Genomic DNA, 18,701 nt, shown 5'->3' on the forward strand with positions numbered 1-18,701 from the left:
ATAGAAGCCCTTACTAAGCCTTTCCTTACTAAGTCTGGATGTGTTTTTAATCAGAAACAAACTAGCACTAAGGGATTCTTCAAATAATATGGTAATTCAAATCACAGAATATGATACATTTTCAAGAAGAATCCACCATAGTCATTGGAGAGTAAAGATGGCTCTGACATTCTATTGAGTTCAAAAGGCAGAATATAAAATTGCATCTTATATTATCCCTTATATTAAAGTTAAATACGTGTGTATCTTAATATTTTGGAATGGTGTTGTCTCATAGTGGCAAGTTATCTCTGGGAGGAGGAAAATTAAGGGGAGGGTCTTTTCTCCTGTCTCTTTGTAAAATTGCTTGAATTGTCTGTAATGAAGTTGTATTATCTTTGTAAACTGAAAGACAACCACAGGGAGTAACAGTTTCATGATCTCAATTTTTGTTTTAAAAAAATAAATACTGATAATCTGGACTAGGGCCTGGTGGACTGGCCTCACAGATGCCCCTCTCCGTGGATGTCCACCCTGATCACCTTCTAGAGGCTCTATGATTGCAGAGTCTTTCCCTCAAGATACCTCTGTGCACACTTTCTCAGCTTCACACACCAAAGCCTGTTGGAGCTTGGGTCTCCCTCCCCTGCCCTCAGTGCTCCCTCTGGAAGCGGCCCCTTTGGCCACCGTGAGAGGATTTGATGGCTGGGGACACTTCTGGGCTTTGTGCCAACCTTCCTTTTCCATTTTGCCTAAGGTCCTTCATTCTTTCAGGTCTTGTGTCCAAAGAACAAGAGACTTAAAAACTGGAGAAATCAGATTCTATTTCATGGACAAAGCTTGGAGCTTCCATCTTCTTACCACCCGAGTGTTTTCCCCACGATCTCAATGAGCCTCCTGCAGTGCACGACACACACACTCATTGACATAGTTGGAGATTTAAATGAGATTTCAAGAGAGAGCATCGTGTTTGGAATCTTCCCCTGCTGAATTCCCATGGCAGTGTGGGTGAGGGCTTCAAGGATTTCACACTACCATTTTGGCTAAATGCCAACCTGGCAAATTCCACTCCTTCCTTTGGATGCTGCAGTGCTACTGTCCTCCTTCACCCAGGATGAGGTCACTGTCTTTGTGATTAAGTAGTGGACACTTGCTCTGCTTCTTCAGTTTCTGTGTTACAGGAAAGCCTAAGAGAAGGGGTTTTAGTATTACAGCTCCAAACCCCAGTTCCTCTCCAAACCCCAGTTCCTCTCCTCTTTTGAGTCTCCAGGTTGGCAGTCTCTACTATAGATTAAGTTCTAGATTCAGACTTCTGTTCCTCAGCTCTCCGTATCTGGATGTCCCTCAGGTGTCAGCACTAGGGCACATCATTCTTGGGCATTTCTTTCTCTGCTTGAACTTGATCAGATTGTGTATGTGTGTGTGTGTGTGTGTGTGTGTGTGTGTGTATCAATTTGAATTAGCATTTTATTTTATTTTTGTTTTGTTTTTTTTATAATAGATTTATTTTTATTGGTGTTCAATTTACCAACATACAGAATAACACCCAGTGCTCATCCCGTCAAGTGCCCCCCTCAGTGCCCGTCACCCATTCACTCCCACCCCCCGCCCTCCTCCCCTTCCACCACCCCTAGTTTGTTTCCCAGAGTTAGGAGTCCTTATGTTCTGTCTCCCTTTCTGATATTTTCCACTCATTTCTTCTCCCTTCCCTTCTATTCCCTCTCACTATTATTTATATTCCCCAAATGAATGAGAACATATAATGTTTGTCCTTCTCTGACTTACTTCACTCAGCATAATCCCCTCCAGTTCCATCCACATTGAAGCAAATGGTGGGTATTTGTCATTTCTAATGGCTGAGTAATATTCCATTGTATACATAGACCACATCTTCTTTGAACTTGATCAGATTTATATGCTAGGGTTCTGTGAAAGATTCCTTTTGGGGGGAAAAATTTCTGGTCCTGGGAAGAATGTTTAAAAACCATAGCTGCATTTCTTTTCTTCATATATTTGAGATGTTTCTCGGCTTTGGTGATAAAAGATTCTAACTCTCAGGATAAACAGCTGTAGCAACAACAAACTTAGCCCTTTGTCCTTTTTTAAAAATTAAGAAAAAAATTTTTTTAGCCTTTTGTCTTTCTATGCTATATTTATCTGTAGCACGACTCCTGAACCACAAGGGCTGTTAAACTAGAAGTGAGGGCTACGTGGCAGCCTCTCCTCACCTGGAACAATGCTCTCTTCTTTGTGTGTTCATATCTACGTATTTATTTCCCCTTGAAGGATCTCACACACAAAGACTCTGGTCTTTTGAGTATTGTCTCCATACTGTTGAGTTTTACCTACAAAAGCGGACTGAAGGGATGCGTTGTCGTCTGCTTTCCATATTCTGTCCAGTAAATGGTTGGTTGTCAGGACAACGGCTTAGAAGGTGGAGGGTCATTGATAACTACATGAATTCTTTAAACAAATACTATGAGAGCAAATCCCAGTATGTCCTTGAAGGCAGTACAAAAAGAGGAAAGGTTTCAGACAGATCCTTCCTCTTTACAAATTTGATACTCCCTTTAAAAATAAGCCACAGTTGAAGTTACTCATACTTTTCTTAAAAATCCTTACTAGAGGCATTGCCTTTGTTGGACGGTATGTGTGCATGCAGCGTATGAGGCATGACTTTTTCTAGCACACCATTTGGAGCACCTGCCTGTGTCTTGACAGAGCTCCCAGAGGACAGCATAGTGGCTCTCTGCTGTCTCTCAATGATATGCACATCAAATGAGTGCCAGACGTGTCTAAGGATTTGTTTATTTTCTTAAAGATTTTTTATTTGTTTATTTGAGAGAGAGAGGGAATGAGCCAGCCCTTGCACACAAACAGAGGGGAGAGGCAAAGGGAGAAGCAGACTCCTTGCTGAGCAGGGAGCCTGATGCTGGGCTCCATCCCAGGATCCTGGGGTCATGACCTGAGCCAAAGGCAGAAACTTAACTGACTGAGCCACCCAGTTGCCCTGGGTTTAATGTTTTCTAACTGCAAAATAAACAACTCAGGGAGTTTCAGGAACTTTTTCCAAGACCCTTAAAAGTTGGGAGTCGGGGTGTGCACAGAATTAGAACCCAATTCATCCTGACTCCTAAGACCATACTCTTTTCATTACAGCACACTGCCTTGCTGTAAAACACACAAAGGGGAACCGACATGTTAAAAGACAGAACATTTCTAAGATGAAATATATGCTTTTCAAAGCAAGAGTGGAAAACCTTTTTCAAAGGTAGAGTTGTGGGAAAAAAAGGAAAAATAATATGTAATTTAGTATTCATTGAGAATAAGCAATTAATTCTGCCCTCCAGGGGTGAATTTATGTCTAGCTTATTTGCACATGAAAGTACAAGATTGGCTTCATTTATATGAAAGTAAGACATCTGGTTGGGAAGTGAAAAATTTGGTCAATTACCTGAATCATGTTTGGTCTACATGATAAAAAAGCCCCAGATGTCTTCAAATCACCAGATGTTTGGCGTTGTGTGGTGAACACCGGACCCACTGACTTTATCCACGTGAGCATTCGCTGTTTGGAATCTTGTAGATTGACCCCTTGTTAGGAGATTGTTAGCATTCTGTAAACTAGCAGTTTGCAAATAGTAGTCTAGAGTAAAGACCAACACTGGCCCCAGACAAAGGGGTATGTGATAGAATAAGAAAATTAGGTCATAAAAGAAAAGTTGTGTTTAATTCTTTTTAATGTCATTTATTTTGAGATCACCTTCCTATCTATTTAATGATAAAACATTCTGTTAAAGGATCTTGATTCTAATGTTTGTTTGCCTTTTTTTAAAGATTTATTTATTTGAGAGAGAGAGAGAGAAAGAGAAAGAGCACGCACAAACCATGAGAAGGGGCAGAAGGAGAGAGAGAACGAGAATCTCCAGCAGACTTCCCACTCCACTGAGTGTGGGGCCTGACTTGGGGCTCTATCTCACCATCCTGAGATCATGACGTGAGCCAAAATCAAGAACTGGACACGTAGCCAACTAAACCACCCAGGGACCCCTCTGATACTTGTTTTTAATGAATTTTTGGAACTAAAGAAAAAATGGAGGTACCTATGTACGTTCTAGTTTTCTTTATGTGAATTCTTTAGTAGATCTTAAATAACAAAACCAACCCAAACTGTGAAGATTACTGCTTTAAACCTGGTAATATCTTCAGCCTAATGACAACTAAAATATTTTTATATATTTCCAAATCAATCTTTTCCAAAAAGTGGGGGAACTATCTATGGCTGAACTGTTTGCCTGGGTCTTGAAAGCACTGGTCATCTTACAGTCAAGACTTTTGCTGACAAAATAATAATTTTTTCCTTTTGAAATAAGCATTCAGTCCTTAAAATAACTCCAAAGAGAACACCTTCTGCACTTTTAAAACATTTCACTCTGGAGACATGCCATGGAGACATGACTACAGGGAGACACTTTTTGTGCTGGAAAACTGAATTCCATCACTGTGAATATTTTAACAGCTTTCACAGTTTCTGTGGTTTGCTCTCATGACCCCAAAAGCATATATCTCCACATGCTGTAACATCAAGGATCTCTCCTCAAGCTTTTTAACTCAGCCAGAATGAACTGAGTGAACACTATATGCCAGGCAACATCTGATAGACCAGGAATATGGAGTTGTCCTAACCATCATAATATTTCCTATTAATTGAGCATTTGCCACGACCAGACAGCATCCTTAAGTGCTTTATTGCTATTACCTTGCTTGAGTCTCACATAATATAATAGCATTATAGTAGTTTTATAGGTGAAGAAACAGTAGCAAGGAAATAAAATCACTTGCCCACCATCACAAGGTTGCCCACCTCCTAACTGGAACTGCTCAACTGCATGCCTTCTACAAATACACCTGTGCAAAGAGCTATACCCTCAAGGTGGTTATAATCTAACACTGAAGAATGAGGCACAAGGAAAAAAGTCATTATGTAGAACAGAATGATGTAATTCCAAGAAACATGCTGTGGGATTGTAGAGGGAAAAAAATGATTAATTATCTACCCAGGAAAAGGCTTTTGGAGGTGGCCTTAGGCTAGGTGAGAGCAAAATAGGGCATTGGCAATTATCTAGAGAATTAGGTCACTGTGGGTGTCAAAGTGGATGATTTCAAGCTGAAAAGCCTGCACTGTATGCTCTGAATAGTTGAGTATTGGGAGCCTACACCACTGGAATCCACTGGATTTTTGCAAGCCCTCTTGTTTGAATTAGAGTCCTGGCTTGGGTGATCTTCTTGTCCCAGTGGAAGATGGGTACAAGCTAGTATTTGCCACAGCAGGGAGTGTGGAGAAGTGGGGCTCTGGGCTTCAATCTAGACTCTGCAATCACAGCAGGGTGGCCCCGAGGAAGCCACCTCCCTCTCTGGGTTTGGTTTTCTGGACTGCAAAAGGAATACACTGAGGTCGATGGTCACGATGGGCCATTCAAAGTTCAGGGTCTCTGTTTTTGGAATGTGCCTAAGGGAGTAAAGGAAGGAGCTAAAAGATTTGAGCATGCTGGGATTTCATGGTTCTTGGGGGTTTGTTCCAGGACATGACCCACCAGGGGAGCCTCTGCAAACAAAACTGCCTTCCTTTTCTATTCATGACTCAACAAACACTTGAGATTATTCTTCCTGGCTCCAGTATCAGCCTCTTCTAATCTACATGATATAGTAGAGAGATCCTAGACTTTGGATCCTAGACTGGGAATCCTGGATTGAAAGCCTGACTGTGCCCCTCATCAGATAGGTGACTAGACAAATTAAATAACCTTTCTGTGCTTTTATTTCTACAGCTGTAATGCAGTGAATCTAATACCAGCTTCATAGGTCTGTTGCTAGCATTAAAGATGAGAGCAACTGAAAAATGCCAAAAACAGTAATCAGTCTGTAGGGTCGATAAACAGGCACTGTTATTATTATGATATTTATCTTCCTAAAATATAAGTTGTGTGCACCATTCCTTGGCTCACTGACCTATAATAGTTATCAGGTGCCCGTCAGAACAAGTCTAAACCCCTTGGTCTGGTGTCCATTCTATCTTCCTCAGACCCACTTAGCAATAAGACCTGTGGCTTTTCACCTCTACATTCATCACTATCCACTTCTTGAATCAGACTTGACCAGGCAAGAAGAATTTGAGATCCTCTATTCCACTATGGGATTGTCACAGTGTCTCGGCACCATAGCACCCGGGTGCTTAGTGAGAGACGTGGGCTTGCTGGTCCCCCTTTTCTAGGCACACACGGGTCTTGAATGGCACCTTACACTGTCTCTGAGTTTGAGAGATGAGGATGTATTACTGGTGGGATTATGTTAGGAAGCACGTTCCTCTTCTCTTTACTCTCCTAGCTGTTACTCAGCATCGTGTGTGTGTGTGTGTGTGTGTAATATTTTTGTCTGAGTTGATTGATCTGTGTCTATGGTCTTCTCTTTTTAAAAGAAAGCTATAAGTTCAGTTGAATGAATATTACTGAGAACTGTTCTAAGGCACTTCTGTGTCCTGGGGGAAAGGGACCTGAATGCAGAGATAAATAAAATCATCTTTGAGTAATTCTCTGTTTAGCAGGAGAGAGAGGAAAAAAAAAAAAAACATGGGGAGAAAATAAAATGTAGGATAAGCGTCATTCAAAATCTAATTTAAAATATGTGATGTTTATTAAACACCAACTATAGGTCAGAATATAAGACCAGGGATATAAAGATTTATAAGTGACAGTCCAAACCACAGAAGAGTTTACAAGACAAAATATTTACAAGATATAATTCAGAAGAGATATTGGATGAGAATCACATGTCTACTGGAAGTAAGCCCTATGAGGACAGGGAACTTCTCTGTCTTGTTCCTTAATGCATCTTCCATGTTACAGCAGTGCCTGGCACGTAGTCGGTACTCAGTAAACACTTGTGTAATAAGTAATGAATGCTGAGGATATCCTCAAGTTTTTCATTTGGTCAATAATTTATTTTTTTAAGATTTTATTTATTTATTTGACAGAGAGTGCCTACACAAGTAGGCAGAGTGGCAGGCAGAGGGAGGTGGAGAAGCAGACTCCCCTTTCAGCAGAGAGCCCGACACAGGGCTGGATCCCAGGACCCTGAGATCATGACTTGAGCTGAAGGCAGACACTTAACCTACTGAGCCACCCAGGTGCCCATTAGTCAATAATTTAAAGAAGAATTTAATACCTAGTTGAAATGAGGTCATTTTTAGGAGGCAAATGAAGGGCAATGAACAAATTAACGTTTTAGAAGTTGTCTTTCAACAGATGGCAGAGCATGTCAGGTTTGGGTGTTTTGTTAATTTCTCTGATTGAGTGAATAGTTCTGGGTGTGTGTGACTCCTATTCAGGAGCCAATAATACCTGAGTGTTCTTCAGTCAGTCTTATATCATTTGTGGTTCCAGAAAGTTCCCTGATTTAACCTGCCTACACAGCCATCTCTACAGAGGAATTCAGGTGCTGGGTATGGGTCAAGTCCCTAATATTGTCAGTTTTTTAAAAGTATCAGTAGTGAGGGCAGCCCGGATGGCTCAGCGGTTTAGCGCTGCCTTCGGCCCAGGGTGTGGTCCTGGAGACCTGGGATCCAGTCCCACATCGGGCTCCCTGCATGGAATGGAGCCTGCTTCTGCCTGTGTCTGTGCCTCTCTCTCTCTCTCTCTCTCTCTCTCTCTGTGTGTGTGTGTGTGTCTCTCACGAATAAATAAATCTTTAAAAAAAAAAAAGTATCAGTAGTGAATCTACTGGCTGCCGTCTGTACAGGATGGGTTTTGTTGTTGTTGTTGTTGTTTTTTGTTTTTTGTTTTTTTTTTTTTTTTTTTTTTTTTTTTTTTTTGGTGAGAGTTCATGCTTCACCAAATTTTGGAGTTGAACCAAAGTCAGACCAGATCACAACCACCTATAAAATTCCCCCACCAGCCCAGAGGATGCCTGCATGAAACAACAAACTTACACACACCACCATGTGCTCTTAAGATAACTCCAGCCTATTGCTGGAGAGCACGAGTCTAATCTCCTCTCTGTTCCCCCATTCCTAAACCAGATTGAAAGTGGATTCAGTCCCAGAGCACCCAGAAAGCCTCTACTGCTGGCAGGGCCAGGTGAGAGCCCTGTCCCAGCCAGTCTGGTTGGCCTCTTGACCTTGGCAAAACTGAGCAGGGACCAGGTTTGCATGTTGCCCGTGCCCAGACCACTCTGACATTTCCAAGAAGTTGGAGCCCACTTTTCCCCTGAGTTTCATCTCCTGTTTGTAGGAATACAAACGAACTCTGAAACCTTCCAGTTAATACAATACCCCTCCTCCATCTCCTCTTCCTGGAGAGGATAACAGTTCTGTTGACCATTATAATGCATTTTCTGTCTCCCAGCAATCCACACAGTCATTAATTTCTACTGCTGACGTCAGGAAAGAGGATTATGTGTGTGTCTGAAACTGTTCCCAAAGTGCTCATTAGTCATAGATAATTGAAAAACTGGTAGGGAAAGATTTGGTGTAATAGTAGCCCCCGCCTGTGAAGAGGGACTGCAACCACCAGATAATTGTAGGCTCTGGCTCTTGACCACTCACACTGAATCTTCCCGTCTGAATAGGAATCCAGTGGACATGAGCCCACAAACCCTTAGAGTGATTATTACTTTTTTATACTGCAACATGAGAGTGTGTTGATAGGGCCAGAAGCCAGCCAAATCAAGAAAATAAGTGAACTGTCCTTGGGCCTCTCCTGCCTTCAGGCTGAGGAGCAGGGTTTGGAAAAAGTGCAGTGTTCTCTTTAATTTAACTGTGCTTTCATTTTAACTTAACCTAGTTTTTTTGTTTGTTTGTTTTTTGTTTTTGGGTTTTTTTTTTGTTGTTTTTTTTTTTTTTTTTTGCTAGTTCATTTTGATCACAAAAGAAATAAAAGCTTATGGTATAGAGGAAGCAGGGATCATACAGACAAGTGGCCTGCCCTGGGTCCCCATCCCTGCCCTGGATCCCCATCCCTGCTGTAACAATATGCTGTGTGCTTTTCTATGACTTTTCTGGAAGTATACATGCTTGCATTTCTCTATACTCTAACAAAATTCACCAATGGGATCATACTCTAAACACTATCTGAATGCTGTCTTGACCTTTAAACTAAATTTATCTTGAACTTCCTTCCAAGTTCATACCTTAATTCTTCCTCATTCATTTTAATGGCTGTGTAGCATTTTTACTGAGTACATGTGCCCTAATTTATTTACCCCAATTTATGGGGGAAAATACCTTTAAAAAATTTACACAAGAAATGTGTGTTCAAGGTAGAAGAGTTTTAGAGAGTATAGGTTGGTCAAAAGAAAAAAAATAATATTTTTTTCATCCAGAAACAAACAATTTTCATTTCTTTTTCCCCCAGGAATATATTTTTACAAATAGTCCATCTACCCTCTTTGTTGTTGTTCTTAAAATGAAGTCATACTCTACATAATGTTTTGCAGCCTGCATTTTTTTCAGTTGGCTTGATAGTTTTGCAGATAAAAACTGTTTCCTATTCTAGCCTTTCTCCACTGAAAGCTTTATCTTCTTAAAAAACAAACTAAGTGCTCAAAGCTGTTGGCTGGCAGGGCCTCACTGCCTTAGTTGGGGCTCCTTGCCCTGCTGGAGGCCCACACTTCTCTGCTCCTCTTCGATGTCCCTTTTCCAGCATACGGATGCCTCATACCCCGTGTCCCTTTGGGGCTCCCTGCAGTGAACACTTTTTGCTCTAATGGCATCCAGCTCCCCTGAGCATTCTAGCTCTGAAACCAGCTATCTGCCACCTGTCTTACCAGACTAGGCTCAAATGTCACCTTCATCTTGATTTCCTGCACTCCCCTGGGCCAACTCACTGTCTCTCCTCTGTGCTCCAGAAGGACCATGTACATTCCACCTGCAGAGCACTTGAGAGGCTGGGAGCCTTGATTTGCCCCGATCACTGTGTGAGCCTCTTTCATGTACACCCTAGCCCCTCAACATTGCCACAGGTGGGCAGAAATATGCAGGCGCCACCATTGTTCTTGAAATGTTTGTTAAGATGCGTGGATAAATGCTTGAACAAAGGCTAGGAGAGACAGCCAGTGCTGAGGCTGTGAGGTCTTGATTAAGTCTGGGAAAATGAATGCTGTGATTAACTTAATTTTATGGTCAAGGAAGAGCCAAAAAGAGGATTATTTCCAGAAAAGTTGTCAAGGCGCACTAAAGCTTGCTTCTGACAGCTCCTCTGGTCCCTCAGATGCACGCCAGGCTGATAAGCTTAAAGCACGATCTGATGGGGGTGATTTCTCAGAGATTCCCGCCTCTTCTGTCATCTTCTCTCATGCCAAGCTGTTTCTTTTTGGTCTCTAAATAAACAAAGCTTCTTCCTGCTTTTGACCCAGATAGACTATTCCTGAAGGCTGTGGTTCCAGTTCAAAGGAGGTTGTGAATCTTTGTGCATGTTTGTTTTCATTCCTGGACCACTGGCCTGAGGAGAAAGACTGGCTGACTGCCTTCAGTTGGTTTCTTTAGCAGCAGATGCTGAGCCAGACTTGGGGATCCAAGATGTTTCTTAGGGGTTTCCATCCATAATAGGAAGGGGAAGAGGGGAGGATTGGGCGCAGGGAGACTTAGAGCTGTAATCCAGTCACATCGCCCTGGGCCAGCCCAGCAGAGTGCTCCGGAGTGGAGTGAGTGGTGCCCATCAGAGACCTTCTGCTCCCAGTTCGCAAAGTCATCAGGCCTGGCTGCCCTGGGAAAGGGATCACCTCGGCACAGTGGCCTAGAAGGAGCTGGCAGCTGTCTGCAGACCTTACTCCCCTTACTGGGCTACAAGTCTGCCCTTAATGGGGATCCAGGCGGGGGCATCTCCCTATCTACCACACTCCCCATACTCCAGGTGCCTGCCATGACCTGTCACTTCCTGCTTCACAGAATCTCTCCTGTTGCCTGTTTCTGCCTCTCTCTTGTCCATACCTTGATGAGGGGCCTCATCTTTTCTGTTACCGAAATAGCTTCACAACTGTTCTAACTCCCCTCTGTCTTCTGCCGCAGTGCTGCCCAAGAAATCTATAAAAGTGCACAGATCCAACCACCTCACTCCCTGGCTTTAGCACTTCTCCAGAGGCTCGCAGTTACCTTCATGTTTGAGTTCAGACACTTGTGTCTGGGTTCCAGGGCATGCTCCATCCCCTCTTCCATCTCCAACCTTATGTGCCCCACCCACCCCCAGCTCATGCTCCTCTTCACTCAGCCTCTTTGGCAGTCTCGCATGTTTCTTGGCCTTGACTCGAGATGCTGCCTCTGCTGAGAAGTCTACCTGTGGTCCTCCAGAAGCCTTTCTAAACTACTGCCCAGAAGACTTACCAGAGTACCCCATCTTTCCAATCACCCCTTTTGTCCAGAATCTTTTATTTTAATAAAAATTATACCCTTTATGTTTGTGAAGATTGGGGATGAAAGTAAAACATTTTTTACCTCCCTATGAAAATTAACCCTTTAAAAAAAATCTGTAGGTGGAGAGCATGATTTCCAAATTGGTGCTCCTTTTTACACACACATAACGTTTGTTCTAAAAGTGCTTCTTTTGGGGTGCCTGGGTGATTCAGTTTGTTGAGCATCCAGACTCTTGATTTTGGCTGGGGTCCTGATCTCAGGGTCTTGAGATCAAGCCCTGCCTTGGGCTCTGTGCTTGCTGGTGAGTCTGCTTGACATTCTCTCTCACTCTTGCTGCCCCTCCCCCCACCTGCATGTACTCTTATTTTCTAAGTAAGTAAATAAAATCTTTAAAAAAAATAAAAGCACTTGTTTTCTTCAGTCACTTAATTAAAAAAAAATAGATACACTAATATGTAATTTAATGAATAAGAGCGTAGGTTTGGTCCGTCAGAGTGGAATCCATGGCCTGTGCTCCAACAGTTAGGCTATATGATTGTGGGGAGGTTACTTTCCCTTTATAAACTGACTTGCCCCATCCATATGTGCAGTGGGGACAGTAATAATATCCTTCACATGGGGTTATGTGACAATGAACTGAGAAAATGCATTGTATACCCTTAGCACAATCCCTTGCACAGAAGTACTCAGTAAAGGCAAATGCTGCTACTTACGTGCTGGATACTAGATGTAATGACATAGTTGAGACTGTATGTCTCTGGAGACTGTCCTCAGCGAAGGACACTGCTCTCCTTCAGGTTTCTGCTGGTTTGGGTGTTCAAAGCAGCTGAGAAGTTGTCCTTGCTTTGTACCCCATCGTTGGAGCATCTTGGCTTTATCTTCTAGACCAGCACTATCCTGTAGAAATGTAATATGAGCCACATACCTAATTTAAAATGTTTCAGTAGCCACACTGAAGTAAAAAGCAATAGGTGGAATTAATTTCAATGTATCTTTTATATAACTTAAAATATGCAAAACATCATTTCAACATATATTTGATATAAAACTTATAACAAAATATTTTACATTCATTCTTTTCTGTACTTTTCCATACAAAGTCTTTGATATCTGATATGTATTTGCCACTTAGTACATTTAGTGTCTGAAAATTCACACTAAATTTTCACTGTAAATATTAAGATTTCTTCAGTTAACATTGAAAAGGTCAATTTGCACACCAGAGTGGTTTCAGACATACTTAAAAGCTTTTTAGTAACTGAATTGAGTACCAGTTTTTTTTTTTGAGTACCAGTTTTTAAATGGAAATGAATTGAAATGAAATTAAGTGAAAAACTGAGGTCCTTGTGTTGTTTCAGCCACATTTCAAGTGCTCCGTCTGCACACACTGCGTGGCTACCATATTGGACAGTGACGCTCTAGGACGCACTGCAGTGGGGCTCCAGGCTTCTTCTGCTCACTTTCTTCAAATTCAATTACAGGAGAAGCTCAGTATCTAAAATGGATAAAAATGGTGTTGTGGAGGTTTTTTGTTTCTAATTAGAGGAGGCTGGTGAGCCACTCACTTTCTGCTTCTGCTTCCCTCAACCCCCAGTCCCACCCCACCCCCAGAAGTCCTGAGGTACCTCAGTCTACCCCTGGAGCTCCGTGGAACAGTTACCAAAGGGTGGGCATCTTAGTGCCCAGCAAACTGCTGACCCCACGTCGTTCAGAATCTTAAAATCTTGGAGCTCAGAGGGGTCTTAGCATATATGGGGGTCCACCCACATCCCCTCCTTGCAGTGCAGAAATACTTATTATACATTTCTTGGCAGGGGAAAGGCGAGGACTTAGCCTCTGCTAAGCACCTGAGAACAGATGGATTTCTTCATTCTGTTCTGACTTGCATGGCTGTCTGTGTCCTGATCTCATCTCCCTAACTAGGTTGGGGGCAAGGACCGCCTTTTACAGCACCACAGTGCCCACACAAAGCAAGACAATCAATAAATTCTTCACTGAAGGCCTGAATGCAGGAATTCAAGGTCACTTGAAATATCAGGGTCACTGCATTGCACAACTCCAAAGAACACCATTCAGATTGTATTCTGTGGTTGTGCAAGTAGCAGGCTTGTAAAGTTTGTTTTGTTTTGTTTTTTTAAAAAAGATTTTATTCATTTATTAGGGAATGAGCGGGAACACAAGCAGGGGGGAGGGGTAGAGGGAAAGAGAGAAGTAGGCTCCTCTCTGAGCAGGGAGCCTGACTTGAGACTGGATCCCAGGACCCTAAGATCATGACCTGAGCCAAAGACACATGCTTAGCCGACTGAGCCACCAGACACCCTGCACCCTTGTAAAGCTTGCAAGGTTTAGACGGGGCTTGCTTTTCCACCTGAGAAAAACTTTCAAGAGATTTTTTTATTGGGATAAAATAATTCCCTGCCTTTTCCCCCTCACAGGAAGGATACACAATGTAAATGTTCTCAGCCTCCTCAAGAATATATGTGTATGGGATCCCTGGGTGGCGCAGCGGTTTGGCACCTGCCTTTGGCCCAGGGCGCGATCCTGGAGACCCGGGATCGAATCCCACGTCAGGCTCCCGGTGCATGGAGCCTGCTTCTCCCTCTGCCTGTGTCTCTGCCCCCTCTCTCTCTCTCTCTCTCTCTCTCTCTCTCTGACTATTATAAATAAATAAAAATTAAAAAAAAAAGAATATATGTGTATGGACATGTATGTGTGTGTGTAAGGTATGCTGATAGAGCTGCTGCTGTGTTAGGAAGTCCATTTGGAACCATTTAACCACATTAGCTTGGTCTTTAAGAGTCCACTGTGTTTATATCTTTTGGAATTTCCCACGAATGGAATCTTTCTCCAATTTGAAAGGTGCCTTCTTTTGATTTTGTAAAGTACCACGGAGCATGACCCATAGGAACCAAGGACATACACCTGAGTCACCAAATGAGCAAAAGGACTGTTCGTGGGTGCATGGTTTTTACCATCATGGGGTTGAGAAAAGGCAGAAGAGAGGGGAGGGAGCTGAGAGATACTCATAAGAAAACCCGATGTTTGCTTTTGTGTTTTTCAAACTGACGCGTGTTTGTTTTTTCTCCTGTCTACCCAGGAAACCAAGTGCTGCCTCCTGGAGCTTCTCTTGGAAATGGGCTCACACCAGAGGCAGCCAAAGACCTTGGCCTTCCTGTTGGAATTGCTGTGGCAGCTCCACTTATTGATGCACACGCGGGAGGCCTAGGTAAACTCTCACTCTGCGTCCATGAGCAACACCAGTTTCAAACGGAATATACCTCAGAACCGAACACAGTTCTTTTCTGTTTTTTTTTTTTTTAATTTTTATTTATTTATGATAGTCACACACAGAGAGAGAGAGAGAGAGAGAGAGAGGCAGAGACATAGGCAGAGGGAGAAACAGGCTCCATGCACGGGGAGCCTGACGTGGGATTTGATCCCGGGTCTCCAGGATCGCGCCCTGGGCCAAAGGCAGGCGCCAAACCGCTGCGCCACCCAGGGATCCCACTTTTCTGTTTTTAAAGCAGGGATCAAGGGCTGGTGATTCAAGATATGGGAATGAAAAGCCTTTTTACAGTTAGGCATTTCGATAGAATTATAGAACTTTTTATCAAAGTAGAATTTATAATTTTATTAATTTCTCCATACAGAATAATAAGAAAAAATGATCTCAATCAATATCTGGATGGTTCTTTGGTTTACTGGAAATTTGAAAAAGATATGTTAACTTCCAACTAGCACATATGGTGGTAGTGTACTTATCTATACGTTTTTTTCTAAAGGTACTCCAAAATCCTTACAAGTCTAATTGATTTATTTTCATAATTTTGGCTTATATCTTATATCCAATTAGAGTATAGTCTTGATTTCAACTCCGAAATAACTCTCACATATGACATTCAAATGTATTCATTATTTCAAAGACCTGTTGAACACTTAACTGTGTTCTAGACACGGTGCCTCGGGGCAGTGAATTTAAAGATTTTATTTATTTGCTCATGAGAGACACGGGGAGAGAAGCAGAGACACAGGCAGTGGGAGAAGCAGGCTCCATGCAGGGAGCCTGATGCGGGACTCGATCCCGGACCCCAGGATCACGCTCTGAGCCAAAGGCAGATGCTCAACTGCTGAGCCATCCAGGTGCCCCAAGGGGACAGTGAATTTAAAACCAAACCAAACCAAGGTGTCTCTTACACAAGTTTTAATAGGAAGGTGGACAGTAAGACAGAGGTTACAGTCAAATGTAATGACTCTCTCCTCTATATCCTTAATGCTGTTTTTCTTTCCTTTTTCTTTCTTTCCTTCTTCCTTCCTTTCGTTTCTTTTCTTTTCTTTTTTCTTTCTTTCTTTTTTTTTTTTTTTTTGTTTTGGTTCTCATTCTCAATATCTCTTACTTCCATTATAGCCATGTTTTTCCCTAGCCTTTCTTTCTAACAGTGATGTTATTGTTGTTTTAATGATGGTTAAGACTTCATGCAATCTGTAGGTCACGTGTAAAGTGTAGTAGGTCATGACCACTGGGTTTTCAGAATAGATTCAGCTGGAGTAGAAAACATCAGAGCACATGTCACGTAATAAGGGTAAATAAACACTGTTTTTATGGAACTTATGTTTATATTTTATGTGTAGTATATGTACACACTGACCCATGATGAAAATGAATTTTTTACTGTGGATCATAGTCAAAGAAATTTTGAACTCTATTCTATTCCATGCTTCATATCAGAGCCTAGAGGTATCTTTGAAATACTTACATTGACTTGTGCTCCCAGAAGCCAGTCTGTGTAAACACATGTGTATTTCTCTTCCCAGATTGACCAATCAGTCCTCTACTTCTCCCACTGGCTAACTTCTACTCTAATTTGAAAATCCTAGCAGACATTTTGTTCTCTGCATAGCCTTCTGTGGAGCACTCAGATTTATTGTAAAAATCTCTAAGTTGTGCTTCTTTCACCACTTTTACCTACCCCTCGTGGAGAAATGATCACATTGGGTTGTAATTACTGATTTATCTGCTTGTCTTTTCTAATGGACTATGAGCTCCTTGAGGGCATTATATTATTATTCTTGTATCACAAGCCCTGGACCAGGTTCCTGTAGGTGCTTGATAAATTTATTAAATGAATACAGTCACATTAAAGCAAGAATAGGATGAAATGGCCTTAACCTGTGGAGTGGAAGTTTGTGTTTCCTGATGCAGCAGTATCCTGTAAAAATAAAAGTATTTGGTTCTTCTACATAGTCCATGGACTTCCAGACAGGGCAGCACTCATCAGTCTACAAATGTCTTTCTTGTTCATCTTTGTGTGTTCAGGATCTAACACAATGCCTGAGAAACTGTAAACAGCCAGTAATACATGCGGTTGAATGGTAGATAATACTGAGTATAGGCAAGGGTGTTTCCCTCACTTTTCAATGAGAGCAATGTGTGCTTTTGAATCGAATGACATGATTTTGGTTTCAGAGAGCAGGCACAGAAAGAACTTGTGGTCTAGATAGACAGCGAGTTTTCCTGTCCCCTAGTAATCCTGGCATCCTGTACCATGTTTGAAGCCAGGGAATCCTTTTCTATCATGCTTCTTCTTCAGTGATCATGCTCTTTCCCACCCACCCCCACCTGGGTGTGGAGCACTAGGCTTGGACCTCTACATGCTGAAACAAAGGCTGCACCTACAGAGGCTCTGGGACTCCTGTTAGTTTCCCAGACCTCCTGGAGGGATGGCCCAAAGCACCTATTTTCACTTCTTTGCTGCACACGGTGTGGCACCTGCTAACTTGTAGACACTCAGAAAGTGTGGTTTGAATTGCCCTGGAAGGAATCCAGGCCATTACAGGACCCCACCCCCCGGCCAAATCACCACCTCTTTTCCTAAATCAGAGATGTTCAGTGACAGGAATTTTACCCCTCGAAGCTTTGGCTGAGCCTTTTTGTTCTTTTTTTTTTTTTTTAAGGTTTTCTTTATTTATTCATGAGAGACACAGAGACAGAGAGGCAGAGACACAGGCAGAGGGAGAAGCAGGCTCCATGCCGGGAGCCTGACATGGGACTTGATCTGGGGTCTCCAGGATCACACCCTGGGCTGAAGATGGCGCTAAACCACTGAGCCACCTGGGCTGCCCTTTTTGTTCTTTTTAATGCTCTTCAGTTAGTGAGTTTCCCTTGTATTTTCCAAAAGTAAGTCCTTGACGTGGCAAGGTAGAATGAGGGCCTCAGATTCTTAAAGGGTGGAGCGTAGGGGCTGGTGGTGGCTGGGAAGGGCTTCTCTTGGCAACTGTGAGACAATCATGATCCTGTTTTGTTTTGTTTTTTTGGTTTTTTTTTCATGATCGTGATTTTGACCAAGTTTTATCCTTCATGTACTTTCCGATTCTTCCTCCTCTCCCCTTACAACTAATTCAGGACTAGGGTGTCTCGGGAAGAGAGGAGTCCTGGAACAGATGTTTCCTCTCACTGCTCTCCCTGCCTGTGCCCTCTGCAACCCTGAGAGCCTTGGGAAGATCATCCACCATCCAGCTGCATAATCCCTAAGGATAGATTTTCTCTCTCTCTCAAATAAATAAATAAAATCTTTTTTTAAAAAATTGGGCTCCTGGGTGGCTCAATCAGTTCAGCGTCTACCTTCAGCTCAGGTCATGACGCCAGGGTCCTGCTTTTCCCTCTCGCTCTGCCCCTCTGCTTGCTCATACTCTCTCTCTCTCTCTCTCTCTCTCTCTCTCTCTCTCTCTCTCAAATCAATAAATAAAATCTTTAAAAGAAAACTGATGTCCCCAGGTTGCTGGCCTCCTGAATAAAGCTCAGATTCCTTTCCAATCAAAAAAAAAAAAAAAAAAAAAGAAAGCTGATGCTGTGAGTAGGTAAAGCAGCTGGCACATAGTAGGCACATTATTACGAGGCATCTCTGGTTTTCTCACTCTGGAATCACAATGCCTGATGTAAAGTAAGAGCTTCTACGTTGGGAGTTCTCTGAGTTAACTATTGTAAGAAGCGTTCTAGGAAAACTGTCTTCTTTTTGGATAAGCAGTTGGAGAAGAACTTCAGGCTTCTGGGCTCTATCTGCCTTGCCCCAGATGTGCCCTGATTCTCCTTGCCTGGCACTTGGTCACAGAATGCAGGATTCACTGTTCTAGATTCTGTACAGTTTGAAGTGAGAAAGCAGTCTCAAGAAAGGGGTAGATGAACTCCATGCTAAGAAATTACTGGATGTTGGGCTATGAGTCCAGCTTTGGAGATCAGAATTGGAGGCCATGCGAGCCCCCTGCAAACAGGCCCTGACAGTTACAGCCTCTTCAAGTGCTGACCCTGCATGACCTACACTGGACC

The 18,701-nt window shown here is 42.6% G+C and overlaps 1 protein-coding gene across 8 annotated transcripts in view; it reads left to right on the forward strand.

The window, feature by feature from the left end:
• FGGY (FGGY carbohydrate kinase domain containing) overlaps positions 1-18,701 on the forward strand; it is a 416,661-nt gene that overhangs the window by 195,418 nt on the left and 202,542 nt on the right. For all 8 annotated transcript variants that reach the window (XM_055306622.1, XM_055306628.1, XM_055306623.1 and 5 more), the window contains one exon: positions 14,478-14,606. In XM_055306622.1, coding sequence (XP_055162597.1) covers positions 14,478-14,606 — 129 coding nt within the window. The remainder of the gene's footprint in view (positions 1-14,477; positions 14,607-18,701) is intronic.

This window comes from Nyctereutes procyonoides, unplaced genomic scaffold, assembly GCF_905146905.1.
Source record: "Nyctereutes procyonoides isolate TBG_1078 unplaced genomic scaffold, NYPRO_anot_genome, whole genome shotgun sequence".
NCBI classification, from domain to species: Eukaryota; Metazoa; Chordata; class Mammalia; order Carnivora; family Canidae; genus Nyctereutes; species Nyctereutes procyonoides.